This window comes from Trachymyrmex septentrionalis, unplaced genomic scaffold (genome assembly GCF_001594115.1).
Source record: "Trachymyrmex septentrionalis isolate Tsep2-gDNA-1 unplaced genomic scaffold, Tsep1.0 scaffold44, whole genome shotgun sequence".
Taxonomy (NCBI): Eukaryota; Metazoa; Arthropoda; class Insecta; order Hymenoptera; family Formicidae; genus Trachymyrmex; species Trachymyrmex septentrionalis.
This window is the reverse complement of record NW_017305611.1, coordinates 1,776,384-1,787,842: the sequence shown is the minus strand read 5'-3', so window position 1 is coordinate 1,787,842 and position 11,459 is coordinate 1,776,384. Positions and strand designations below refer to the sequence as shown.

At 35.9% G+C, this 11,459-nt stretch overlaps 1 protein-coding gene across 1 annotated transcript in view; it reads right to left on the bottom strand.

Moving 5' to 3' along the window:
- Nucleotides 1-5,762: 5,762 nt before the first annotated feature.
- Nucleotides 5,763-11,459, bottom strand: part of LOC108751332 (coiled-coil domain-containing protein 170) — an 18,521-nt gene continuing 12,824 nt past the window's right edge. The window contains exons 11-15 of the mRNA XM_018491439.1: nt 10,559-10,722; nt 9,830-9,938; nt 8,882-9,118; nt 7,012-7,181; nt 5,763-6,665 (exon numbers count right to left, since the gene is read on the bottom strand). Coding sequence (XP_018346941.1) covers nt 6,524-6,665; nt 7,012-7,181; nt 8,882-9,118; nt 9,830-9,938; nt 10,559-10,722 — 822 coding nt within the window. The 3' untranslated portion in view covers nt 5,763-6,523. The remainder of the gene's footprint in view (nt 6,666-7,011; nt 7,182-8,881; nt 9,119-9,829; nt 9,939-10,558; nt 10,723-11,459) is intronic.

Genomic DNA, 11,459 nt, shown 5'->3' with positions numbered 1-11,459 from the left:
TGTGTGTGTGTGTGTGTGTATATATATATATATATACACACACACACATACATACATACATACATACATATATACTGTATTGTTTATAAATTCGGAAACCCTTTCAATTTTTTCACATTTTAATTTTATAAAAAATTAATTTTGAAAAGTCTGCTCTATATGTATATTTTTTTACAATTGTTTATAATTTTAATGTTATAATTATTATTTCTTTTTATAATCTTTTAATATTTTGTAAACAATATTTAAAATAAAATTATATGTGTGTGTAGTTCATATATTTATGATTCGATAAATTTTACATAATTTATAAATATTTATTATTATATACAAGAAATTTAAATAATTATCTGTTATATAAGAATTATATCGTTTCTTTTTCTGCTGTCATAATATTGAAAAATATTACTGTAGAATAATTAAAAAATTAAATATATTATCTTTAAATTTCTATATTGTTTTAAAATTTAAATTTATTGGATATTGTATAATATATGTATATTGAATATATTGTATATTGGATAATTATATTGTTTTAATTTGTTTAAAAAGCTTGAATATATCAATGAATATCTGAAATGAATATGGTTGATGATGCAAGGAAAAAAAAGAAGCATACACTAAACAGCAAGTTCAAAGTTGCGAAAGATTAAAACAAGGATAAATGAATAGCGGTTTGGACCACTAAAATTAAAACGCAGTAAAGGGTAGACTGTGTCGAGCTTGTGAGAAAATAGGTAGGAGAGTCCACAGAGAAGAGTTTGTAAGAAGCGTCTCTTACGCAGAGGAAAGAGGTCTTTTACTTTCGAACGAGCGAGAGAGATGAAACATGATCTTGTTAGCCCTGAACTTGGTCACGAGGATAGCTGATGTTCTTCTGTAGCTTGAAAGCAAGACTGGACTGGTTTTTCCATCAAGCTGCTAAGAATTTTAATTTTTATCTTTTGCTTTAATCGAAAAAAATCATATTTTCAACCACGATTAAATAAATAGATTTTGTCCTCATTATATGTGCATTTGGTGAGACACAACGATGCATATTCCAATCAAAAAAAAAGAGAAAGAAAGAAAAAGAAAGCGAATTACATAATCTTTTAATTATAAATACGGAAGTATAAATCAATAATTGATTGGGGGGCCTCAAAGCAATTGCATGATTATCCATCAAGAGATCATGTTTAACCAATTAAATCTCTAATACACAAATTTGCCTCCCAGTTATTATAATTTCAGTTGTGCTAATAAACTGATTCTGGGACACCGGAAAATGTAGGACGATGTAGGATATATTTCTGTTGATAATAATTGTAACCCGCTTTTACCGCGTCTCTCGCATGCGTGTATTTTCCAGCAAATGCATATGCTTCCCACAGTTCCGCGAGCTATCTTTAACACAATAGTCATAGCTGCAGTTTGTAGAAAAATCTCAGAAATGGTGCCGCCAATCTGTCTCGCGAAACCAATCATCATGGCGCTTTAAACAGATGCGATTCACGGTCTCTCTCTCTCTCTCTCTCCCTCTCTCTCTCTCTCTCTCTCTCTCTCTCTCTCTTTCTCTTTCTCAACCGTAGACATGTGTGGAGAAAACGGCTTTCGATTTGAGAGATGCGTCAGCTGATTGCGTTAAACGCCCGCTCCTAGGAATGTTTAGAAAACGAGTCGTAAATAGCTAATGGGTCAATAAAGTTGCGCGCAGGGTACGAAGTCCGCGAGACGCAATTGGGTTTACGAGACGTTACAACTAGGAAGGTTCACGGACGCATGCGAGAGTTGACGAGAAAGCGACACGCAAATGCGTGTTGGCAGAGACACGTTGAAATCGACAATGTCATTATGGTAGCTATTCTCCATCAGAAAAGTACCCGCAATCGCGATTTGTTGCGCGACGTCTTGAACTTCTTAAATTATACACTTTAAATTATACACATTGAATTTTTAAGGATCATTCGTGTCTATCAGATTGAGCTTGTATGATATTAAATCGTCTAACGTATTCAAAGGCGTGCTAAAAAATGTCTTTAACGTCTATAGACGTGTAAATACAACTTGTGATGAGTGCAATCATGTTTTGATAGTACATACATATAATGGCATGTATCATGCAGAGTGCATATTATTGGTGATAGTACTGATGAGTCATAACTTCTTACAATCTCAATATATACGAGTCTACATTCAAGAAATCAACAAATGTACATCTCATTCTGCATATACATATGCACATCGTCAAATATCTTTTATTACTTTCTAAATAAATTACCCATCTATTTGATTTTATCGTTATCTAGCCATAAGGACGATATACGAGATATTTTTCGTTGTGCGTTATTATACGCATATGATTAAATTTTCTATGCATTAAATTTATTTCTGCGCTAACAACTTTGTTGTTTGATGTTTTTTAATTATTTGTCATTTCTCGTTATGATCTGTTTCTTAATATATCTCGATTCGGGTTAGTACGAGAGAAAAAGTACGAAAAGAACCGCGTGAAGTTCGAGCGGAAGTTCGAATAATCGCATGCTTGTCACGAAAAGAAGTGACGACAGGCGTGATTCTATCTGGTTCGATTGATCAATTAAAAAGTACGATCGGCCACTATGGCAAATGACGGATCTGAATGCCGGGATACAGAACAAAATTCGTTTGTAAAAATCACAGCAAGAGGCAAGTGACGGAACAATTCGAATTCGCTGGCAGTCAAGCTCACGTAATGGATCAACTCGCTCATAAATTCCGTAACGAGTCCTCGTCGCACGTGAAATTATGTCGTTGGAACATTGGAATGTAGATTGCGCAAGAATAATTAAGTCTGTTGAAGCACGTGGTCAACGATAGTACGGGAAAGCATGGAACAATAATGCGTCCGGTACACTTTTGTTTGTTTAATTGGCCTGAAAAAATGCGAGAATTATGTCCACGATTACGCATTCCTTATTACTGTCCATAAAACTCGCAATTTTGCATTTTACATCATTTATGCTTTGATACGCTCAGCAATACAAATTCAATCCCATCCGGAGAAATGTTTGATTTGAATATTTTGTTGATATGTGACTTACAAAAATTTTCTTATGTTTTTAGTTAAAGAATTGCAATTATTCTAATTAGACTTTATGGAATCGTGATTAAAATATTAAAATTTCAATTAGAGAACAATAAAATTTTTTAATTAGAGAAAGTAAGAAAGTTTTGTAAATTACATATTAACAAAATAAATGATTATTCATACTAAACATTTCTCTCGGTGCCCAATTAGAGCACGATGTATAAATGTGAGTGATTTTAGAAAATTGCAAAGATTAGTTTCTAACAAATTTAGCAATAATAAGTTAAAGAAATCGACATTGACATCGTTTAGATTTTAGAAGTTATTTGAATTTTTTATCGCATCGGTTCAAAGCGGTTTCTTTTCACGACCGGTTCATCTCTCACGTACATTAGAGAGACCATAGTTTTACGTTATTGCCGCATTAACATGTTTTTTTGCATGGTGATATTGCCCGATTGTTCATGTGCCAGTAACGATGAGTATTATTTAAACCAACTTCCTGCGAGTCCCACTTTGTGTGAAAGGAAGAATCATTACTTGCGGTTCTTTCGAGCTACTATCGACGTGACTCTAAACCCCGTATTGACCCAGACTGCGTGAGTCGAATGCTTCTATCATTGCCTACTCTTGTCCAGGATCATTCATGGGGAAAGACGTGTTAGTCTCGTGTTCGCGTATGCCGCTGGGTCAATGGCTTATTGCGCGAGAGTTTCCCCATACCTAAGTGAGAAAACTACCATCTTTGAAGAGGATCAAATCACAAATCACGGAATAATTCGAAAATGAGAAAAATTCGAAGAAAAAGAATAAGAAAGAAAAGGTAAGTAAAGCCGCGACAAGATGTATCGATTTTTAATATCTGTAAATAATTTGCTATTTGTGCAGATTTATATTATAAAATATTAAACATAGATCTCTTGAAAGAAGCCTCAATCTCTCAGGAGGATTTTTACGAAAAGCAAAAGTACTCTCCGAATAGAATTCTCTCGAGAAAGAATTCATAAATAACCTAATTCCCTTTTTTTTTTCCTTATTCGTGATCAAAAAACATTTTGATTGTTCCTGATGATTTGTTGCAGCAAGATTATTGCACTTTGCGAAGATTTCGCATCACAAATACATTGTTTGTCCGAGGTCGTGAGAGAAACCATCAACGTATACATTCACTCGTAAAAGCCACTATTTGAGAAATTGCATGTTACCTTCTTTTAAAGAAGACCTAAAAAGACTTTCGGAAGAGAATGGAGAATAAGGAAAGCCATTATAGCCAAATTAAGAGAAACTCATTTTTCAAACGTTATTGTTATTATCATAACGTAAGAGTAAACGAACTTGTCGTCGCAAATAGTGATCCTAAATAGAAATCCTAAAATTTTTTAAAGTCTTTCTGTGAATTGTTAAGAGACAGAGACTCCTGATAAAGACTCCTAGACAACTTTACTTAGGTTACAATGCAAGCAACGATTTTAGTGTCATTGCAACCTTGTTCCCAGCTAATTATGCAGTTGTAGGGTTTACCGATCAGCGATCAGATAATTGCGATATCGTAGACCCGCGCAACGATAGGAGACCGCCAATCGATGTTATCGAAGATATACCGTTACCTGCCCGTCACTTTCGGACGTCCATTGACGAGCATGGAAATTGGAACCGTGTCACCGGAAGTGGGGCTTTCAGTAGTGGCGAGCGTATAACGAGTAACGTGTTGGAACCCTCTACGGACAAACCCTCTGCAAACGGGAAATCCCTCGTTCATCAATTCGACGCTTGATGTAATTATCATGAAGTCAATTAATAACACGATCTGGAATACGAATACTTAACCCAATCTCGAATCGGGATTGCGCTTATTGATCAATTGAGAGATCATTGATATCAGACCCTACGCTATGTAATTGTAACTGTGAAATAATTCTAATGTAGTAGTATTTATATTTAAATAAGGATTGCCTAGAACTTTGCTCATCGGACCGTAAAATGTTTCACACGATTCGTGCGAGCGCCGTTTGTACATCCTTCGCATTGTTTCGAATTGATTAAAAGGGAACGTTGAACGATTTGCGGTATTGAGGTCAAAGTATCATTAAAATATAGGAGTGGCTATAGGATTATTTCAATACTTTATTATCTCATATGAGATTTTAAATTTAACTTGACATTTAATAATTTTTCATATCAGGTATTTTAATAAGGACACAAAGTACAAAGAAAATTTGTTTAAATAATATTTATTTAAAAAATAAATCATATGAGTTAGTGAAAAGATGATCATGTTTGCATAAATTAAATTAATTTCGATTAATTGAAATTATTATTTTCTTCTATCTGTCTGTTGCGAAAGATTAAAAACTGCTGCAGGTAATACAATCATATAATTAAGCATTATACAATATTCTTAACTTTTATAAAAAATTTTATGAACACTTGTGTGTGTGTATGTGTACCTTTCTTAGAACAGGCACGTATTGATTTTTATTGTATATAATTACGTAATAATACAAGATTATTCAAGTTGCATTTCTATTCGGCAGGATAAAGTCGAAGAAAGAAAAATGAGGCACTGTAATGAGACACTGTAATCTTTTCACAAAAGGAGATTCTATTAATCAGTCTTTAATTCCAAGTATTGCTTCCACAACTCTTCGCAAACTGATTTCTTTACAAACAGAAATTCTTCATTATTTCACATAACATCATTTGCACATGATTCACACACTTGACTAGTCTTATTCGATACGGTTTCATTCTTGATACCCATTAATGAATGTTGTTTGCTTCAAATGGCACATCCAGGCGATTTTTTCGGGAGCGACGTATATATTAACAGCTATTTTATTCGCGTGTATAAATCAAAGTCTACGCCATACGGCCAGCTCGTAAATACTTTCAAATAAATTATCTTAAGCTATAGCTACACGACAGTTAAGTCGCGTGATTTTCACTGAACACTTCTGACAATTTTCGTTCACGACAGCCAATGCTCTATACGTTCGGTATATCGCACTTTCACACGATCCGTTGTAAATTTCTCACGCTTGCCGGTTAATAATTAGTGCGAAATTGCGATTTCATGCGAACGCGTTGAGTCGATTTCCTCTTCCATTCCCTTGTAATAACACGGATCGATGATTATATTTCTCAATGCTTACTTCAACGGAATCGATGCTGGGGCGAGCCATCGAGAACGCTCGATCGACGTGCGAGCGATCTCATGGCGTGCCTGTTGTCTAATTAATCATAAAGCGACGAGATGATCGATAAACAAATGGTCCTCTTCGTACAAGACGCTCGTTTACGCAAAATAAACGCAACGCTTTACGACACACGTGCGAGAAACAGTTCTCCCACTCGCCGACTCGTTATTCACCTACGTGAGATCGGAAACTCGAGGTCACCATTTAGTACGTGGATTGAACATAGGGATCGTACAATGTCCTCCGGGAATGCTTAAAACTTGAACCTTGGCCGGTGTCACGGAAGAAGGCTGCTTCTCACTGGCCTTTTGTTGTAATCATCGTCTATGTCGTGGAGATCAGGTGGGTCCGCGAAACCGCTGTCCTCGTAACGGGTACAACGTGAACCGGGCGATCTCGGCGGATGGACTGGATGAATGCTGCAACGAGGAGAACCGAGAATAATGCAAGTATTTGAATACTAGAAAAACATAAAAAAAATTATATATAATATATAACTCGTATAAGCGCGAATTTTTATCAATAATAATTTTATGTTTATCCTAAAAATCATCGTATTACATGTAACGATTATATTTGCAAAATTTTATTTCAAATGTATCACGAATGCAAGAATCAATCGTCTAATAATTCTATAATACTTGTTGAAAGCAGTGTGGGAGCAAAGTCATGTGATATTATTCAATAGTGACACGTCGGTGGAGTCAAAAGAAAATTTAAATTGTGGAAAATACAATATCACTTGCTTCTATCTGATCACATTACCTGGTGCATCTCGAAGGACTCGTTTCCAAAGGCTCGTCGTATCTACGGGAGAGCATCGTAAAGTCTCGATGAGCCGCGACCATTTTCTGTAGTCGCGAAATGATCTCGTAATCGGGCGTGCAGATTGGCTCTGACAATAACTTCGCCACGGAGACGCGGAAGCTCTGAAGCTGAGACAGGAAATGACCAATTTGCGAATTGAATCATGCTTGTAACTTATAGGTACTCGGACTGTCGCGCGATTCATTCGAGCATCAACTATTCTATGAGAAATTTTGCGCATTTATAGACAATTGTTTCCAACTATACAGGAAACACATAAGCATTTCAATTGTTATAGAATAGTTTTATTATATAAATATACTTAGAACAAAATTATTTTATTTCGCGCAGTGTTTACAGAATTGGATATATATGTGTATAAAGTTCACATTAAAATATTCAAATACTAAGATTCGGCTCATACCTTGTAGACTTTCGTTACTTAGTTGTGTATTCATGCATCACGATCTTATAATATTACACTTTGTTTATATTAAATTACATTGTATTTTATGTTGTACGTGAAATCCAATTATTTTTGCAGATTTAATAATATCTGTACGTTGTTGATTAAAGTTTATGATTTTATAATAGAGTACCGGCCAAACTTTTTCCATTTGAATAATAGCATTTCTTTTTCTATTTGTCTTTCTTTATTTATATTTTTCTAAAGTTTTAAAATGTTGTTTTAACAGTTTTATGTGATAAATACGAGGGTATTAAGATTCAAGTGCCTTACCTATAATTTATTATAATTAATGTTCGTTTGTTCGAACTAAATCAAAGTTTCGCGACGCTTCGAAAAGCGAAGTTACGGCAACGACGGGATAAAGCCTCGCGAAATCGCATGCAAGATTTACAGTCCTTCCACGGAGTATGCCGCAGCTCGGGTTTAAGTCCAAGGAGCTATCTGCTTTACAGCCCGGCGACGCGCGAACGTGTCTCGAATTACTATGATGTAGAGTCAACTCCAAATCGTTCTAAACGAGCGTTATGCGTTCAACGAGACAGAGAGAGATCACAATTACGCAAATGATCGTCGTCGCGAGTCATTGGAATTGCTACAATGAATTAACGAGTCCCTTTTGATCTTTACCTCCGAGGAATAACAGAAGTGAGCTTTGCTAAAGGCGCTTGCCTCTTTAATAAGAAATCAAAGTGTTTTAAACTCGCGACAGAGTATCTGTGGATTACGAAGAAATAAATAACGAGATGATTTCTGCAAAATAAGTAAATTTGTATCATAATTAACTTTCTTTAACGCTCTTTTGCAGAGAATTAAAACAACTTTATATACAACTTAATATACTTTTCTCTTTCTCGAGAAAAAAAATGTGTATTATTTCAATGTTTAGGAAAGACTCACGTACTCTTTGAGAAATGGAAATTCAAGAAATACATGTGTAATGCATCGAAGCAGTTTGTCTACGATGCAACGAACGTCCGTGGTCGTTTCGACTTCTTTTGCGTAATTTAATCGTTCGCAAATCCGCGTTCGTACACGATCATAAATCAGAATTACGTGAATACCAATACGCGTGCCGAATACTCAATCTGGCATTGAGACGCAGCTTTCGCTTTTTGCGTTTTTCGACCGATAAAGCAAACGTCGCACGACGCGGTTTCTTAATATTAATTCATTTCAGCATTCATTTCGACTAACAAATTTATTTTACTTTTTATATAATAATAATAGTATATTTCACACACTTTCATTTGGTGCTCATTAATGGAACGTCAATGCGGATTTATAAACAGTGGTAAATTGAAGAGATGGAATAGCACGCGTGATATTCGACACGCGTAAAAAAATAATGATGCATCTCACCTGGGATTCTCGCCTCGTGACCTCTGAGAGATTTTGCTTGACCTGAGCCATCTCGTCGCGGAGGAGCTGTAGGGAATGGTCGTTTATCGATCTCTCCTGATCGGCCGTCTCCGCAGTCGTCCTCATCTGTTCCTTCGCCATCGTCAACTTTCTGTTATAACGTGTCCTCAACATTTCGCTCTCGACGAGACGTTTTTGAAGCTCCTCTATCTTCCGGCTGCGTTCCAGCGCAGCTATCTGTTCGCAGAAAATATCGAAAAATGAGTTAAAATACCTGATCGATGGCTGCAAATTATGAAGGCTTTCTCGCGCGGTTTGCGAAGAGAATTTATTCAGGAATTTTGTTTTCCCGACGTACGCCACTTCGCAACGTTCTCGAGCATAAAATCGATTTAACGAGGCTTTCTATAAAAGCCTAGGATAGAAATTTTAAATTATTTAAAAAATCGAATGAAGTATTTCGTTTACTGGAAGTAAATAAAATCTTACGGAATAATAAAGTTTACGAGTGCATTAAAAATTAATGCAGCCAATATATTTCGCTATTCAACAATAAATCACTTTTTTCTCTTTGAAGTGCATGTATACCAAATGGTATCTCAAAGATTTTTTCATAAATATGATGTCAATGGCAGAATTTGCGTAGTAATGTCAAGACATTTTAGTAAATTAGTAATAATGAATTGGGATGATTTTTTGTTTATTTCTTCCTAATCTATTAAAAACTCCTAACGTAAATTCTGAATGAAGGCATCGTGTTCAGCGCGAAAAAATCTTCGGGGTGTGTGACTATGGAGAAAATTGGGATGTTTATTTAACAGTGTCATTAACTTCATGTAGCTGTGACGAAATTACATTGCCTAGACCGCAGACTATGTTCCACATACGTATTCCTCGGAGCACTCGGATTTATCTGATTGTGAAAAAAGTATGGACACTCTTACATACCTTATAATCCGCGGCTTCTGTCAGTTGTGCGCTCAACTCCCGATTCCGCGATTTTTCGTCCGACAATTGGATTTGAAGTCGATCGACCTGTTTCCCCAGTTTCTTTGCGCTGAAAGAAAGAAGGAAGAAGCTCATCGAGCATTAAGAGAAACGACGCCTGACATACAATAATGAACGTAGAGGGATACATTCGACGGAAATTTTGAAATAAACCACGAACTAACTACTGTCAGAAATTATAGATAACCACCGGCGATCGCTGCGTGCAAAAATCACACCACATCTCGAATGCGTAAAGCCACGCACTATCGGTCAGTAAAATTTTCCAATAAACCGCGATTCTATATATCTCCCATCGAACAGCTAATCGATAGGAATTGTATCCGCTAACATTGCGTGTTCAATAGAAAGTAAATATTGGAGACGATTGTAACACGAATTAATTATTGCAACAATCAGCAATAGTCAGTTTTAATTATTCAGGATACAGACGGATAGTCTTCGCAAACATCATAATTTCTCGCGGTAATTATCTACTTTGGCGTGATGTACAAGAGAGGGAAAGAGAGAGAGAAAGAGAGAGAGAGAAAGAGAGAGAGAGAGAGAGAGAGAAGTGTAATTCTGTACAAATATTAGTTTTTATAAGTTATTCAATATATCTGCGAAAAGCAAATTCAAAGTTTGTTTAAAATTTTGTTGCAACCGTCCCCAGGCTATTCTCAAACAAACCGTATATTCGCCTCGTCCCGCTCACTCTGCAATAGCGATTTCATCCTCACACTGTCCTCTTGTAGAGATAGCTTCCTACGTAGAAGGTCCAAATGCAGGTCCCTGCGCTGCAGTTGCTCCCGTAGGGTTCGAACGCGACGTTGCAACTGATAAACAACTGATGTCTGCGAAAGAAAAAGAAGACCACATTTGTCGAGTTCTTCTTAGCGGCAAAGACGATAAATTTCCCAAATGTAGCAATGTGCAAATACCCATCGCTACACAACGCGAAAATATCGACATCATCTAGTTCCTCGTGCAATCAATAATTTGGATTTGGCAACACATAAGTCTTGAAAAATGACGAGTGACATAAAATAATGGTGAAAAGTATTAAAATGAAAATTGACCAAAAAATTTTTTAACGATCAAAGCGTATCTTGGCGCTTAATAATATTGTAAAAGTTTACACAAACAAAAAATTACTCAATAAGCTCTGCTTTGACCGAATATAGCCTTTTTTGCTTATTTGCATTGAAAATAATGACTTCTTCATGCGTATTATAATTTTTTTTTATTGCCAGGTTAAATAAGCAATGCATAAAATACAAATTCAATTTTCACGAAATGAGGGAACATTCTGTTAAAGGAAAAGTCTGTTTTTACTGACACGTTATCGGAGATTATTTAATTAAAAGTTAGTACGCCGACCAATTTTATGTTGGAAAGAGCGACCGCAATATCGACGCGTCACTGACAGCACCATAGACGCTGTATTAAATGGAACTTCATTACGCGATATTTCCGATAAACTGTCAATTTGAAGCAACAATTACGTCGCAAGCAAAGCTCGACCAGCGTCCGACTCAACCGCAAAGTATATCGGAAAATCTAAGAGGAATGGAGAAATGAAAAGCGCCTC